General features: G+C 39.7%; 1 protein-coding gene across 4 annotated transcripts; it reads left to right on the forward strand.

The window, feature by feature from the left end:
* The first annotated feature begins 597 nt into the window (after positions 1–597).
* retreg3 (reticulophagy regulator family member 3) lies at positions 598–17,667 on the forward strand. Of its 4 annotated transcripts, none has more exons than XM_046866297.1 (11): positions 598–624; positions 936–1,204; positions 4,012–4,118; positions 5,146–5,176; positions 5,686–5,812; positions 6,222–6,306; positions 6,424–6,561; positions 6,685–6,764; positions 9,260–9,392; positions 9,531–10,056; positions 17,598–17,667. In XM_046866297.1, exons 2-11 carry the CDS (start codon positions 942–944, stop codon positions 17,638–17,640), a joined length of 1,533 nt encoding a protein of 510 aa, XP_046722253.1. In that variant the 5' UTR covers positions 598–624; positions 936–941; the 3' UTR covers positions 17,641–17,667. The 4 variants fall into 4 exon arrangements, with proteins under 4 accessions (XP_046722253.1, XP_046722252.1, XP_046722255.1 ...); XM_046866296.1 differs by lacking the exon at positions 598–624 and adding an exon at positions 631–815 and having other exon boundaries at positions 17,598–17,666; XM_046866298.1 differs by lacking the exon at positions 598–624 and adding an exon at positions 654–677 and having other exon boundaries at positions 17,598–17,666.
* The last annotated feature ends 536 nt before the right edge of the window (positions 17,668–18,203 follow it).

An 18,203-nucleotide genomic window follows, 5' to 3' on the forward strand; every position in this document is an offset into this window, starting at 1 on the left:
CACAGATGGTCACCTCTTCTCTCAGCCTGGCTTCCACTACTCTTTCCCATAACTTCATGGTGTGACTGATCAACTTTATTCTCCTGTAGTTACTGCAGGTCTGCACATCTCCCTTATTCTTGAAGATCGGTACCAGCACACTCCTTCTCCATTCCTCAGGCATCCTCTCACCTTCCAAAACAGATAGATAGATAGATAGATAGATAGATAGATAGATAGATAGATAGATAGATAGATAGATAGATAGATAGATAGATTTCTTTGTTGCTAGCTGTGTGGATAGATAGATAGATAGATAGATAGATAGATAGATAGATAGATAGATAGATAGATAGATAGATAGATAGATAGATTTCTTTGTTGCTAGCTGTGTGGATAGATAGATAGATAGATAGATAGATAGATAGATAGATAGATAGATAGATAGATAGATAGATAGATAGATTTTTATGTCTTCTAGACTCCTCAGTAATCTACTCTGACTCGGTAGTTCACTTCAGCATGGAGGGAACAGGGAGGAGGGTGTCGGTTTGAGACACCGCCCTTGATGTTTTTTTTAAACACGCCCCACACTGACTCGCTCAACTCCTACTTCCGGTCGGGAGGCAAACATCCGGAGAAGAAGTGAGTAAACGACACGGGCCATCTGAGAGCTGAATCGCAGGGGATCCGTGTGTGTGTGTAGTTTATACACTTATTTCCTTTACTCATATTTTACATGGAATGAATTGAGAGGTCCGTGTGATGCTCGTTACGTCATTAAACCGCGACACTGACTTCCTCCTGCACCACTGAGCTGAAATCTATACGATACAGTGTGTCTTTATTTATTTATTTATTTTGATAACATCAGCGCTGAATCCGGCGCGTTTGTTGACGTGTTTGTTCGTGTCCATGTTTCTTCTTTCGCTTTCGTGTCCACACTCGGGCTCCAGTTTGAGATGAGAATGGCGCAGGAGCGCGAGGCCGGAGACGCGGACATGGGCACCGGGGACTGGGCGAGGTGCGGCGCCGGCGGGGGCGAGCGGGGAAGTCGACAGCGGCGCTCCGGAGACACCGAGGTGCAGGTGCGGGCCGTGAGGGCGACGCTGATGGACTCCCTCGGGCCCCACGAGCGGCTCGTCGCCTACCTGCAAGCGGTGCTTCTGTGGGAGAGACCCGTGCACAGCGTGGTCCTTTTCACTCTCACCAACTGCGGCTTTTGGTAAGATCATCTGGAGAACATCAACACGTTTCACATGCTGTCAAACTCAAAGAATTGGGTACTTTATTTATTGCGTTTACACACGTGTCACCTTCAAAGTAGTCCCCTTGCACAGCAATACAATGTTACTGCATGCTCCCCGTGTCCCTGCACCTCCTGGAAAATGTCCTGGAAATCATCTTTGGGAACGAATCACCTTCTGTGATTCGTGTGAGTCACCTTCTGTGACTCGTGTGTCCAAACAGCGACTTTTGACTTGGATCTTTATCTTCAAGGAAGATTGCGAAGTCCACAGGAGCCAAATCTGGTGAGGAGGAGAGAAGACGTGGTAACGCACGTAGTCAGAATAGCACTAGCTCTCGATGTGGACAGGACGATGTCTTTCGCCACACTGACTTCTTAAGGTCGGTGCTCCCTGTGACTGTGCGTGCAGCCTCGTGCTGCCATCTGTTGGGGCGTTACAAAGTTTACACTCTACACTAGAGCTGCACTTTTTCAAACGAAGGGCCAAAAATTCAAACTTGATCGATCAAGTAAATGTCGACCAAACCGGCACGTTTTACTCTGGACGCCTTTCCTAACTGTTTATACAACAGTTAAGGGTTAAGGGCCTTGCTCAAGGGCCCAGCATTGGTGGCTTGGTGGTGCTGGGATTTGAACTCGCAACCATCCGTTATTTTCTTTCTGTAGCTAATGCCGTTATATATGTAGATGAAGCTTATAGTACAATAAAAAAGCTGCCCCCCATTTTTTTTCCTTTCACATTTATGGCTTGGCAAACAACATCAGGTGCCAACTTTGGCCTGCAGGTCTTAGTTTGGTATTTCTGCTGTAGACCAGGGGTCCCCAACCGCTGGGCCATGTACTGGTACCTGGTTATGGATCCATAGGGAGGAGGGGAGGTGGTAGCTTAGTGTTTAATGCATTGGACTTTGTATCTGAAGGTCTTGAGATCAAATCCTAGCCACACCAAGCTCCCGCTCTTGGGCCCCTGAGAGAGGCCCTCAGCTGGTGTACGAATGAGAGATTTAATTTCCATATTATTTATTTTCATTTTCATTTTATGTGTGATAATCGGGTCATCATACGAAGTGGTATTAAAAGGTTTCGAGGTTAATGTTGGGACACGCCAGCAGATGGCAGCACAAGGCTGCACGCACAGTCACAGGGAGCACCGACCATCATAAGTCAGTGTGCCGAAAGACATCGTCCTGTGTGCATCGGGAGCTGCACAACTGGTCTTATTCAGTGTTACCATGTCTACTAGTTTCTCAAAGTAGACTTCCAGGACACATTCCAGAAGCGGCAGGAACGCTGGGAGCGCTGTATTGCTGTGCAAGGGGACTACTTTGAAGGTGACCGTCAAGTCAGAGACAAGTCTCGAAACTTTTTGTTACCACCTCATATCCTAATTAATGTAATGTGTAATAATAATTATAATATAGTAGGCATGTAATTGTGTTTAGTTATGCCCAGGTTTGAGAAGTCGTTTATATCAAGTCAAGAGGAATTGTGTGTGTGTGTGTGTGTGTGTGTGTGTGTGTGTGTGTGTGTGTGTGTGTGTGTGTGTGTGTGTTTTTAAGCTCAATTCTTCCCTTAAAGTCCCCCAGCCTTGTGTAATCTGTACTTCGTAGCTGGCTCCTGTTTCCTCAGCTCTGGAGACAGATGGCACCAGGCTATATTTAGACCGACAGCCAAGTCTAAAATGTGCAATCATTTAAATAAATAAAAAAAACAACAAAAACAGCAGGTATATCTGCTCGAAACTGCCATGCGGAAGATCCATAATATCCACATCATAGTGGTCTGTCTCCGGAATAGACAGCGTGTCTCTTCAACTTGAACTTTGCATACTGGGCACTGTGCAAACACCAGCAGCCCCATAACGGGTCATGTACTTTTACCACATAATGAAGATGATTCAGATAAATAATAAAGCATTTCTCTTTCTTGACCTCGTGATTCCCAGCTCGTAGCTCCGCCCCTTATTACGTCCTGACCGACACGTTCATCTGAATCGCAGCATTCACGACATCCACCACACCACGTAATCATTAAAGGGCTTACAAATATTTCCAGTGAGCCGTTGTATCAGGGAGCATCACGTGCAGGGACAAAGATCACGATTCGAACAGACGTTTCAACGTGGCATTGAGGAGAGAAAAAAACCATGGACAATGTCCTGTAAATCTCAGGAGTTTTCCTATGCAAAAATCCTAGATTGCTTCCAATTTGCTAGATAAGTTTCCTACAGTGGGTGTAAAATCCTAAAATGATGCAATTTTTATACAATAGAACTCCAATATATTACTAATTATTTATTTTATATTATTCATGTCCTCTATTGTTTGGGAAAATAGATGTGCAGATCTGTACAATGACTAGCTCATGTCCGATCTGGTGTCAAACCCGTTTCTTTTTTTTTTTTTCTTCTTTTTTTTTTTTTTGAATCGCACCATCTGAGATTCACAGAGGACGTGACTGAGGGGTGGAAACACTGTGGCTGGAAATCTGTACCCACTGACGTGTATTTACTTAATTTACTCTTAATTTATATACGTCTCCGCTGTTACCTCCACACAAAATCTGTCTCTATATCTCACCACTGATATTCTTATACACACTTTTTATATTGCATTGACAATGTAAACCCTCGATGAGAGAGAAGAAAAACAATATTTTGATTCCTCTGTATGTCTGCATGTACTGTATGGTGGCATTGACGAAAAAAAAACAACAAACTTGAACTTCCACAACATAAAAAAAAAACACATCGTGTCTGATTGGTTTCACTTTCTGTCTTGCAGGTTCTTCGCATTGAGCTCGCTGAGGTTGCTCTTCCTGTCGGCGTCGGGACTTGCTCTGGTGGTGTGCGTCGACACGTGGAGGAGCACGATTTGGTCCAAGATCAAAGGTAGTCAGGCTTGTGGACGGCCAATCAGAGGGAATCTCAGGGACTCGTCATCATCCTAATTTTTTTTACTTTTGTACGCAAGTCAATCTGAAATGATTCCCAGACACATCTTTTCAATAGCAGGAGGATGGCGGTTGCTATAGTAGCAGTACAAGCACGCATACCACAAGCACACAATCGTAATATCCTGTCACCCGTTTTTTAAAGACAAGCCCATTCATTCGGCAGCGTTTGTTCTCAAACTCACCAAACAAATTTAAACCTAATGTGATCTAATAATTACATTGGATTACATTCAATTGTGTCACTGTACATGTTACGGTACAAGTACTATTATGATAGAGAGAAATCGCAAATGCAATTTCAGAACTTTTATTGTAGTTACGTTTTTTTAATATAGCCATCTGAGATTTTTATTCATGAAAAAGTGAAAAATTAAAGAAATATTAATATATTAGTTATATTACTAAATATTGAGGAAAAAGACTCGTTTAAACTTAAACAAAAGGTAACACTCCAAATAAATATAAAACAATTTCGATAAGCAGCATCAGTGATCTGCCTCTAGAGGCCGCTCTCGTACCGCGTTACGTGACACGGAAAAACTATGGGTATGGATTTTTAATAAATCGGTAAACCACGATTCATTATGTAATCGATATTCTAACGGAATTGACAGTTCCATTGATTAATGTACATTTTTTTTCACATCTTTGTTATATGAAAATTTTGTGATATTAGCTGAAAAAGTATTCACCCCTTCAAACACACCGAATTCTCACAGCAATAGTAGGTCAGGTTTGGACGCACAACGATTTGGGACGCAGGATAATCTTAGGTTTTATATTTATGTTTCTGCTGAATAGATTATATTTAGTCATTATAACTGTGGTACGAATGTGCTTAAAAGTATGGATTTGTGTGACCTAGTTATCTCTCTCTCTCTCTTTCTCTCTCTCTCTCTCTCTCTTTCTCTCTATCTCACACACTTTCTATAAGTGGATTAATTTTCTCTGTCTGTTCACAGCGAGGCGTGTGGAGGAGAGTGAAAATGAAAGGTATGACTGGAATTCTTGTTCTTTCGCCTTCTCCCATTAGGGGACGCCAAAGCGGATCATCCGTCTCCATACCCCTCTGTCCTCTACATCTGCCTCTTTCACACCAACTACCTGCATGTCTTCCCTCACCACATCCATAAACCTCCTCCTTGGTCTTCCTTTTTTCCTCCTTCCTGGTGACTCCATCCTCAGATTTCTCCTACTGATATACCCCATGTCCCTCCTCTGCACATGTCCAAACCATCTCAATCTCGCCTCTCTCACTTTGTCTCCAAAACGTCCTACATGCTCTGTCCCTCTGATAAACTAATTTCTAATCCTGTCCATCTTCGTCACAACATCTCAACATCTTCAGCTCCGCTACTTCCAGCTCCACCTCCTGTCCTTTACTCAATGCCACATGATTGGAATTATGTATATTATATATATAATATGAGTGCTGAACATTTTGCACGCAACATCTAATTGTGTGTGTGTGTGTGTGTGTGTGTGTGTGTGTGTGTGTGTAGTTGGGGTCTGGTACAGCCTGGCACCCTGAGCGTACCCGAGTTGTGCCACTACATGGCCGAGGTTTGGGTGAGCGTGTCCTCGTGTGCTGCAGATCTCATCGAGTTTAAAAGACACAACCCTGGACAGGTAAACCACACATCAGAAGATGCACGTATCATGCAGTCTCGAATCTCTTCAATACTGATACACTTTGTGAACAAGGCACACAATTGTATAGGACGTCTCTGGGTTCAAGAGCACGTGAGGTGAGGAGGCCTGGGTTTACCACCTGACTTTACCAACACCCTCAAGGCTGAATGAGCACAAACCTCTCTAAAATATAGTGGAACATCTTCCTAAAAGAGTTTTTATAAGAGCAAAATCGGGATTAAATGTAGAACCGGATGTCGAAAAAAGGAGCTTATGGTCAGGTGTCCACAAACTTCTATCCATATAGTGTATGTTGATGTGAACCCATGAATCAGCTTGGATTTCTCACAGGTGCACACAGAAGTCTTGATTTGTATCTCCTGTATCTTCTGTGCGATCTCTACAGTTCTGCGTGCTGGTGTGTGGAGTGTTCTCTTTCCTGGCCATGGTGGGGCGCTACATCCCCGGAGTAATCCTGTCTTATGCTGCTGGTGAGTTCTCGAACACAAAGTTCTCAAAGCCCTCAAAGTTCTCAAAGTGTCCGGATACTTTTGGCCCTATCGACTAAGAAATTTGCATTGTAAACTTTTTTTACTGTGTTCTGTCAGTTTGGGGCGTGTTGTTGTGTCCGCTGGCGATCTATCACCGGCTGTGGCAGCGTGTGTGTGTGAGGCTGGAGCCGGCCCTGCAGTGGCTGGACTTCAGCGTCAAAGGCTACATGATGTCCAAGCCAATAGACAACCAGTGTGAGTACTAAAGCGTGCAAGAAATTTTCCAAGTCAGTTTGCCGTGGAGCTTCTACCCAACACTCTGTGTGGAAGCAATGGCACAGAACCGTCACTGACTTGAACGTGTTTTTGTGTTTGCAGTCCTCCGTCGATCGATCAGAAGCGCCGCCTCGGGTGACGCCAGCGACAGCGAGGAAGAGCTCGCTGCCTTCTGCCCTACAGTAAGTACACGTCGAGACACACCGGTCTTTACATTTATATTCCAGTATGAGTCAGAGAATCGGGTGCAGAAAACGTTTTTCAGCTCAGAAAGCAATCACATTACACAAGTTATGTTCTGTCTAGACAATTAGAACTGTTGTTGCATCATTGTCTGTATATTTTCATATATCTTCAAATCTTTCAACAAGATTTACGCATCATAACGAACATCTATTTTGCAATTGAAATATAAAGATGTTGCTTTTATTTTTAATAGATTTGCAGTTGCATACATTTTCCTTTTATTACCAGGCAGACAGACAGACAGACAGACAGACAGAACTTGGTACAGGTACACAGCAATGAAATACAGTTTAGCATTTACCAGAAGTGCAAATAGTAGCGATTGTGCAAATTGACAAGTGCAGATAAATATGTAAGTATATGTACAGCATATAACATATATATTATTTATATAAATATATAAATATATAAATAAATAAATACTAAGGGAAAGGCAGTGAAAAAATTTTGCAAAAGCTGAGTTCACTTAAGTATTTATATATTAGGGCTGTTGCTCTCGATTATCTTATATTCTGACGATTCGGAATTGCGGGAATTGCAGTCGGAATTGCGGGGAAATAGTCGGAATTGCAGTCGGATTTGCGGGAAACAAAGTTGGAAATAGGCATACTTATGGCGGGAACAGACCTCTATATGAATCTTCTCCTCGCCCCTGGCAGTTTTCTCCCAGTTCCTCCTTTTTTTTATTAATTCTTTCGTTCTGCAGCATGTGTTACCTGTCCAGAGCGCTCCAGAGTTTAGCGGGTGGTGCGACAGTAATAATTATCCGTGGTGAAACACAATGCTCAGTGTGTAGTTAAATGGACTTTTTTTTTTTTATACTTTTTGTTTTTGTTACTTGAGAACTTGTTCCAGCCCTAATATTTACACATATATGTGAAATATTAACACAGATGTGTGTAAGTCACAATATGTGTAGAGAATGAGCGTGTGTGTGTGTGTGTGTGTGTGTGTGTGTGTGTGTATATTATATACGTGGACTATTACACATTTACAACGAACTTCAGCTTTAGGTTTAATTGAAAGTTTATTATAATATTTTAAAATGAGATATTTTGTCTTCGATGTATTTACCCATATTGAAATAATTTACGATCCAACATTTATCGGATGCCCTGCAGTACCGCTGCAGACCTCATGGTTGCAGACCTATGCAGTATCCTGTATGTTATATGCATGTAGTATATTATATAACAGGCATGTCCAAAGTTTGTCCTGGAGGTCAATTGCGGCTCGCGGTCGGATTTTATATGGTACACATAAAAAAAATGGTATATGGTAAAATGTATAATAGAATATTCTCATCACTCAGGTACAAAATGTAATTTCGGAGAAGGAGGCTTTTCCCCTGCGTCATTTCAGATTACATATCATTTACGGACATCTACGGTTACCAACATCTGATACAAATTTCATGTGAACAGCACCTTAAGAAATGTATTTTCTGAGAAAAAGTGCGGCTTGTTCGATACTTATTTTAGCCGCCGTATATGAAGAAACCGGAAGCCGCCTTCGATACACAGCAGCGGTTTTTCACACGAGCTCACGAGTCAAACGAAAATGCCACAAAGGCGAATTACAAGCAAGCAAACCTTTTGCAGGGGGTGAGTTTACCCACAACGTCAGTGTTGAGAATTTACATGTAGTCCTTTTTTTGTGTTGCTCAAAACTGCATTTATAAATATATCCACTTAGACTTATTGCACTGTTGGTGTTAGTATTTTTAGGTGTGACAGTAGACACATTTAGCATCTAATATTTAGCTTGGTGTGAAAACAAACGATCTGCTTTCTTACTATTGAGCTTGCAAACAAATTTCCCATGTAAATTCTGTCATATAATTAGAAAATGTCCGCTTTTACGTAGAGAACAAATTAAAAAGTTTTGCGATTAATCACCGCCGGTAGTTTCCCCCTGGCTTCCAGTTAGCTGTCATTACAAGAGCGCCCTCTAGAGGCGAATCACTAACACAAATTCCAATTTTTCTTTTGCACCACGCTGTTTGTTTTTACATGCGAGACTGCATGCCGCACGGAGAGCGCTACATTATATTTATTATTAATAATCTATTAATTATATGATATTAATTAATATATACATATATGTTAAGTACGTTCCAACCTTGCTATCGGTAACAATAATTTTTATCTGAATATTTTGTAATTCAAAAAAATTTAATGCACAAATGCCAAACAGCAGTATGATTAACATGTAATGGATGAAATGATCTTTATTTGTTCTTAGCTCAGATCTTAAGATTGGGAGAAAAAAAAATCTGCTTTTAAGCAATTTCAGTCCAATCAGGTTGCAGGTTGAGGGACAAACTAGGACAAATTGTGGAGGATGAAGTATCAGGGTTGCTGTCTGCTGCTGAGTTTTTCCTCTCTTGAGCTCGATAAATGTATTCTGATTTTTTTTCCCTATCCTGTAGTTTGACGAAGCTGCGGTTGCTAGGGAATTAGCCCTGACTGATTCGGAGCACTCGGATGCTGAAGTTTCGTACACAGAAAATGGCACCTTTAACCTTTCCAGGGGGCCGACCCCTCTCACTGAGGGCTCCGAGGGTAAAACAGTGTGTTTGTCTGTCTTTGGTCTTTACGAAAAAAAAATCTGTCTTTTCTGTTTTGCCTTTTTATGTGTCCTAAGTATATGTTGATTTGATTTTTTTTTTTCTTTCTTCTTCACTGTTCTCTCCCACCCAGAACTCGACAGGCACAGTGACCCAGAGGAGTCGTTTGCGCAGGACCTCCCAGACTTCCCGTCTATAAACCCGGACGCCACGCTGATGGATGACGACGATGATCCAAGCCTCGGGTTGCCCAGCTTGGGGTCGGCCGGCATCTCGGGCACCCGCGCTTCCGTTTCGTCCGCCCTGCTGGACTTGGACACGCAGATGGACTCGGACCAGGACGACCTCGATACTGACCTCTCGCTCGGCGGCTTTAATGTGACCTCGGCCCTCACCGGCGATCTAGCAGGCATCCTGGCCAGCAACATGATCCAGGCGGCTCTCTCAGGTGCCATGCAGGCCCCGCACGCGTACAGGAAACAGTCGAGCTCGGAGCTGGACTTGGACCTGGACCTAGACCAGGACCAGGACGACTTTGAGCTGCTGGATCAGTCTGAGCTCAACCAGATGGATCCTTTAGGGGGATCAGGGGCAAGAGGAAGCGGCCAGAACAGAGCACAGGGTTCCAGCTTCTTGTCCAATCTGCTGGGGAAGCCACAGTGAGCCCTGTGTGTGTGTGTGTGTGTGTGTGTGTGTGTGTGTGTGAGAGTGTGTTTGTTGGATCTGATACACACCTACCGCTTCTACCTGTCCATTCTCTAGAGCATAGCGATAGGTGTACATATAGGTGTGTGTGTGTGTGTGTGTGTGTGTGTGTGTGTGTGTGTGTGTGTGTGTGTGTGTGTAATTACACAGGTCATGAATGTCCTATTAGGTTCCACTAGTCAGTGGCTCCAATCACTGTGAAAGTCGTTTTTTTTTTTTTTTTTTTTCTTTCTGTTTTTCTTTCGTAGGCACAGCAATAGTACGCAGGAGAGATCTTACCGAAACCAGCATAGCGAACGCCAAACCTTTTGAAAAGCTCTGAAAGCTAACAGACAATGAGCCTTATATTATAAACCTCTCCAAGGCAAAAAAAAAAAAAAAAAGTCTGTACAGTCAGCATTGTTTTAACACGATACACTCACGATGGGACCAATCCACACATTCCTGTATAGACCGCCCCACCACCCCCACCCCCCGTGGCTCACATACTTCCGATAACCCGGAACGTGCAACACGAACGCTGCTGATTTAACAAACAAATCCTAATTACAAACCCATCATTGAATCCTCACTATTCCTGTTCTACGAATTAAAAAAAAATAAATTATAATTTTTAAATATTTAAAAATAAAAGGGAAAGAGCAGTAGAGTCGAATCGATCGGCAGGTTTATTTCTAAATATTTTATTTATTTTCTGTATACATACACACACTGTATAGTCAAAAGTATTTGGACACCTGACCATGAAATTGCTATGTGCACCTTTTTTTTTTTTTTTTTTATATAAATATTCTATTCCAAATGCAGTTCCTAATTGCTCCATAAAATAACCTCCACTCTTCTGGGAAGTTGTTCCTATTTTATTTTATTATATATTTTTTTGAAGTGTGCTTGTGGAGATTTGAGGTCAAGATCTTCCACTCCAACCAATAGATAGCAGATCTTCATGGAGCTGTGCACATTGTCATGCTGGAACAAGTTTGGCCCTCCTAATTCAAATTCAACCGATGCTCCCGCATCCAAAGACACATTCTCCAACTTCGTGGTAACGGTTTGAGGAGGAACCAGATAATTGCTGGAAAAGTCAGGTGTCCCAATACTTTTGTTTATAGAGTGCATATGGAATTTTTGTGTGATTTTTAAATTATTTAAATTTGAGATCAGAGATTTAATCGTTATTTTGAAACATATCGCGAGGCCTGCCATTGGAATTTTATGGAAGTCCTAAGAGGACATGCATCATTTTTATTTTCTTGTTTTCTCGTTATAACGACTTTATTTTCTCGTTCCTCGTAATTTTTCTGTGTAATCGGCATGTTCTAGAGGCAGCATCACGGCTGAACATAACCATTCATGTCCTGATCATGACAAAACATGAAAGGAAAAAATATATTTTCTGAAATGCGCATAACGGCTTAGGAAAGTGGAAGCTATGACGTTAAAGCTCTGGGTTACCGATCGGAAGTTGCCACTCTTTGGCTCTTGATAAAGGCCCTTGACCCTTAACCCAGGGACGATGCATCATGGCGAACCCTGTTATTAATGACGAGACGCAGATTGTTTTTGCAGTTGTAGAAAAAGAATTCCGGTGGTTCATGCTTCCCCCGAACTATCCTGTCTGCAAAGCTTACAAGGTGAAGGAGAAATCGCCGACATATGCATGCTTTTATAGCCTCTGCGATCAATATAAAGATGTCGAACGGTTTTGCTGTTTCAGATAAAGGCTTCATGGATTTACTCGATCAGTCTTGCAGTTATCCAATCAGCCAATCAAGATGCAGACATGTTAATGGTGAGTGGGAATAGGGCAGGTGATGAGGGGATTTGAATATTTCAGAAACTGTTGATCACCAAAGAAAATACTACAATACATGAGGAACATTAAACTGAAGGACTACTTATAACTGCTCAACTCGTAGCCAAATAGAAAAAAGCCACCTGGCATGATGTTAAAATAAATAAATAAATATACAAACAAACCCCTGTCTGGTTGGGGATCCCTGGTCTAGAAAACAAAATTTCACTGAACACCTTTTTGATAAGCGATGTGTAGATTAATCCTCATAACCGCATGTTTGGTGAACCGAAAGCATCATCATGAACAATACATTGAACTTGAAGTTAATTGGCTGCAGGAGCCACTCATTTAAATCAGAAACAGGAATGCTGCAGGCACAGAAATCGGACATTGGCTGATTGGATAAATACACGATTTTGTACGAGGATCTGTTTTTAGAGTATTAATCGAACCCGGGCCTCGTGCTGTAGTTCCTCTCCGGATCAATCGCGTGTGCTACTTGAGAATATAAAGTGGTGTGTTGTGGTGCAGTGATTCTACATTTGTTTGGTTGCTGTGGGTTTTTTCGGTTTGTTTATTTTTTTTTTTCCTTTTCACGTTATTCTTCTGTACCGCATGCCCTTGATGTTTCAGCTTTCTATAAAGGATCCACACATTCGGGGTCGTTCTGTTGGATTTTTAATTTTTTGCTGTACAGGAGAAATTTGCTGACCTTCACTATAGATGTGTGTGTATATAAATGAAGACGGTCGGAATAAAGGCTTCCGCAGACGTGACGTGAACATGTTTCGCGCACATAAAGGTTTTTCCTTGAACATTCGCCAGCGTGTGCAGAACCTGCGTCCTGAAATCGTGCTTTAAATTAAAATAACAAAAGTTATCACTTATGTTATTGCAGCTATAAACTCACCAGCAACTCACTTTTCACTTGGAACGAACATTAAAAAACCTACACAACACACACGTCCTAAAACTGGAGACTTCTTACCGAAATCTTATGTAGGCTTCTACCAAAGGGGGAAAAAATTTTACCTCAGTTTATCGATTTGATTCATTCAGTAGCACAAAATTTTGTTTCTAAATTTGTTTGTAAACGATGATCGCCATAGAAACTTTGTTACTATAGAAATGATTATATAGCGAGCACATTGAGATCAGTGACGTACAGCCAACAGAAACGTTACGAAGTCTTCGAGCAGGTCACACGGCCCTCATTTCTGCTGTTTATAACCAGATGTTTTCTTTTTTTATTAAAAAAAAAAAAAAAAAAGGCATTAAATGACGATTGAAGAATTCGAAAATGGATTTTTTAAACGAATTTTAGCAAATGTATTGAAACTGAGATAAAATTGATTCGAAGTAAAAGACAGTATCCTGCTGTTTTTTTGAATGATAAACAAAGCGCTAATGCAGAAATTACATATTTGTAATTCTTTTGTTCGTCTTAGGCGAGCACTTTGTCTCGTTTTTCATCCATGCAATGAATTTGCATAATTATTTTTTTGTGTTTTGGATGGACCTTTATTACGATGCAGCACTAAAGCATTGGACTTTCAACCCCAACATTAGCATTTATTTGGGTTAAAAAAACTAAACTTCAAACTCTAAAATGTTTTTTTTTTTTGGGTTCCCATAATATTTCATATTTAAAAATTTTGCTGGGCAAAAGTTTGTGGACACCTGACTAAGATTAGTATGTCCTTTTTAAATAAAAAGTCCCATTCTACATTTGCTGTTATATTACTCTCCAGTCTTCTGGGAAGATGTTCCACTAGATTTTGTGGAGATTCATTTAACCACAAGGGTGTTTGTGAAGTCAGGTATGTGAGGGGAGGAGCCTAAAGACTTTCAAAAGCAGGAGATCTTTCACTCCAAACCACACCAAGCTGATCTTTTATAGAGCTGGTTTTGTGCACAGGGGCCTTGTCACCCTGGAACATTTCATGCATCTAAAGATCATTCGTTAACCTCCAACTTTGTGGTAACAGTTAAGAGAAGAACCGCATATGGCTGGAAAAGTTGGGTGTCCTAAAACTTTTGGCGATACACCATTTCCTATTCGAACCTCACTGTGAGTCTGTGGGAGCCATTTCACTTCCTTCACTTCAGCATATTGTTCCCACTACATCTGATATGAACATCTATGGTGCTGTATATTCATTATTACTCAGTAGCCTGTGATAGTGGAGGATTCATCTTTTTTTTTTTTTATTTGGCTAATGATATTGAAATAACCTGACATTCTATAACTGACGACGAGGAAGAGCAGGTTCACCACTTGGATATCCTCTTTCTTCACCTTCATACGTGCATCTTAGACATGTGCCTATCATTACTGCAATTAAAATTATTACTTAAATTCAGGTGCTTTTCAGAAGCACTCAATTTGGTTTGGAAAACCGAAAACAAAACGTCTCTGAGACTAAATAATAACTTCTAGGAGAAGTAGGGGTGTGCGACTTTTATAGATAATTATCGTAAAATGTCCTTGTTTGTTTTTTTTTTTTCTCCTAAATATTGATTTCAAAAATTTGGGATTTTCATCAGATTCTGTGTGGTGGTCAGTTCACAGTAGTTTGACAGAGATTAATCTTTTCCAATAAGATAAAATACATTTTTTCTAATTTTATTAGCCATATGTGTAAATGTCAGTGACAGTTTGTACAATGAAATTCTTCAATGAGGCTCCAGGAAAACTACAGCAATATTAAACAAACAATATTTAAACAAAAAAAGAAAAAGTAGAGGTTATAATGAGACATAAAAAAAGTTATAATTATTTACAAGTGGGTGCAGAAGTGTTGGGGGGGGTGTAAAAATAAATATATGTATGTATATAATTATATATGAATATTTACATATTTATATAATTATATGAACTTATATAAATGTACACCAGTGGTGGACAGTATCAAAGTAAATGTAATTGGTTACTGTACTTTGTAGCTTTTTCACGTATCTGCACTTTACTGAAGTACAGTAATCCCCCGCTTTCTCGCGGTTTCAAATCTGGCGCCCCCGTTTTATCGCGGAACTGCATTTGCCAGATAACTAATTATTTTGGCTGATTTTCCCGGTCTCTCGCGAAAAGCACCATAGACCAAAAAAAGTTTTATGTTGAAATGAAATTTATTAATGAAAATATAATTATTAAATATAAAATGAGGTAAAATGTTAATACAGTACAGTACTGTATACATAAAATAGCATTTTTGTGGTGGCATCCGTTTATCAAGTTTTTCGTTTATCGAGGGTGGATTTGGAAAGTAACCACCACAATAAATATATATATGTATATGTGTGTGTGTATTTAAAAAATTTAGAATTTTTTAATTAAGCGGGGGATTACTGTATTTTCATTTGGGGAGACTTTTACTTTAACTTCCCTACATTTTAAAGTCAAATATTGTACTTTCTACTTAACTAAATTTTGTGAAATGAGTCATTACTTTTTGAGTGAATAAAAACTTTTATTAATAGTGTAGGGAGCGATGTTTTAGGTCATCGAGGATGTACTGCGGCTTTAATAAATAAAAGCCGATAGGAACATTTATAGCCATAATACTTTAGATACTTAAGTACATTTGAAGGCAAATACTTTAGCATTTTTACTTAAGTGAAAGCTTAAAGGAACACGCTACTTTTACTGTCATATTTTACCTTGATTTTAAAAAAAGACACCTTTTCTGCCCCATATCTTTAATTTTTTTATAATTTTAAATGCATTGTAATAGACTCTGTGAAAGAACACACTCTTAATGAGCACAAGCGCTCGTCTAACCTACGAGGCTTCATCAGTTAATGTGTGCATGCACTCTGTAGGTGTGTGTTGTTTGGGTTTTCAGCTACACTCGATGCCAAGTCGCATATCGTTAAAGCGACAATTACGGTATTACCGTAGAAGATGTATATCGTACACCCCTACATAGAAGCAACATCAGGAGGTATCTTGGCGCATGTCTAACGCATATTTTTGTTTATAGGAATTGCTAAAAACAAACAGCCAGATGGGGAATTTGTTATGCCGGAATCGCACGACTCGTGACGAACGTTGTTTTTGCGTCAGAGCACTTCGTCACTTTATCGTGTATAAACGCTGACCGTTTTCTTCTCCATGCTGTCTTTTCATGATGAGGAACATCATCGCTGGTCACTTTTGTTCGAGTTATTCGCCTGACGTGAGCCTGAAAGAAATCGTTCTACATTAGGGATACAAATGAACTAATTCAAAGCTATGAATTGGGGAGGGGAATACATTTTTTTTTTTTATATTTTGTGGTTAAATAATGTCAAACAGCAGCCTAGTATCAGAAGCCAGGCTGCATATATTCACCTTACAGCATACACTATATGGACAAAAGTTTGTGTACACCTGATCATAGGGTTGGTATGTGCTTTTTTTTAAGATCCCATTCCTATGGTCCTGATTTGCTCTATAATAACTTCCACTCATCTGGGAAGATGTTCCACTACATTTTGTAGAGATTTGTGATCATTCGGCCACAAGGGTGTGTTGGTGAAGTTAGATACTGATGTAGGTGAGGATGTGAGGAGGCCTGGGGTGCCGTTATTGTCCACAATTATCACGATCAATTGGGTTGAGGTCAGAGCTTTATGGCGGATCTTCCAAGCCAATCCAAGTATACTATGTCTTCATGGATCTGGCTTTGTACACAGGAACATGATGCGGTTTGGGTCTAGAAGGGAAAATTTCTTGCTACCACATCCATAATTGTGTGCCTGTAATATTGGGGGAAAAGCACATATGGCTGGAAAAATCAGGTGTCCAAATATGTCCATATAATGTAGATGACTTATTTACTTTTTCATTTTTAATCTGTAAAAGAATCAGTAATTTAAATAGAACATGTACTTGATAAATAATTCTGATATTCCGCAGCATAAGTGTTGTGTACATCTGATAGATCTTCTGTTCCTCTGTAGATCTTTTTGATATGTTTTTGATGTGCAAATGAATAAAATTCTAAAATGAAAACCGTTGCTTTTTTTTTAATGTCTTTTTAATTCCAGTTGTTTATAAAAAGTCTATTTTTAATGTGTGACTTTATCAGTAAATTTCATAATATTGTGTGTGTGTGTGTGTGTGTGTGTGTGTGTGTGTGTGTGTGTGTGTGTGTGTGTGTGTGTGTGTGTGTGTGTGTGTGTGTGTGTGTATATTCCTGGTGTTTTGGAAGGAGAATGTTGTCCTATATGTGTCTGATACAATATTCTAGCTGCTCAACAGTCCTGGGTCTTCTTTGTCCTATTCTTTTTTTCATGATTTGCCAAAAGTTTTAAATTGGTGAAAGGTCTAGACTGCAGGCAGATCAGTTCAGCACCACTGTTCTTGTACTATGAAGATATAGGAAACTGTATTAGATGAAGTATGCAGGTAGCATTGTCTTGCTCAAATATGCAAGGCCTTCCCTGAAAAAGGCATTGTCTAGATTGATGCATACTGTATGTTGCTCTAAAACCTGTACATACCATTAGAGCACTGATGATAAGCCAGATGGTCCCTCTCCTCTTTAGTCCAGAGGATATGGCATCCATGGTCTCCAAAAGGAATTTCAAACTCCCATTCATCTGACCACAAAATAGTTTTCCACTGTGCCTCAGTACATTTTAATTAAGCTTTGGCTCAGAGAGGATGGTGGCATTTCTGGGTCATATTTACATGTATCTTCTTCTTCACAGATTTCTGGAGGAGTTTCTGAGCCCATGCAGTGATTTCTATTAAATTTCTAATGCAGTGACATCTGAGGGATGATCTGTGCCTTTCATTGGAATCAAAATGGCATCTTGAAGTGTACTTTTTTTAATGTAATCAAACTTCAGCACTTCGGGGAAGTATTTAAAATAGTAACATTTTACAACAGTATTTTTTTTTTTTACATTATTTTAAAGTATGCAGATGTTGGGTGTTATGGAGGATGAAGAAGTATCTCCCATAACACCCAACATCTGCATACTTTAAAGTGATTTAATATTAAAAAGCATGAACATAATACTAGGAATGATAGACGATGAATGCATTTATTTTTTGGTGCATTTACTTATTTATTTACACAGCTATATTTTATTGTTTATTAACTTAATTATTCCTTTATTTATTTATACATATTTGTTTTTATTCATTTGTGTATTTATGCATTTATTTATTTATGCATCTATTAATTTATTTATGACAATTTTATATTTGTGTATTTATTTGTGTGTTTATTTATACAAACATTTAAAAAATGTGCATTTATTGATTTATTTACAAAGATATTTATTTGGTAGTTTATTTGTGCATTTATG

The sequence above is a fragment of the Silurus meridionalis genome, chromosome 14 (assembly GCF_014805685.1).
Source record: "Silurus meridionalis isolate SWU-2019-XX chromosome 14, ASM1480568v1, whole genome shotgun sequence".
Lineage (NCBI taxonomy): Eukaryota > Metazoa > Chordata > Actinopteri > Siluriformes > Siluridae > Silurus > Silurus meridionalis.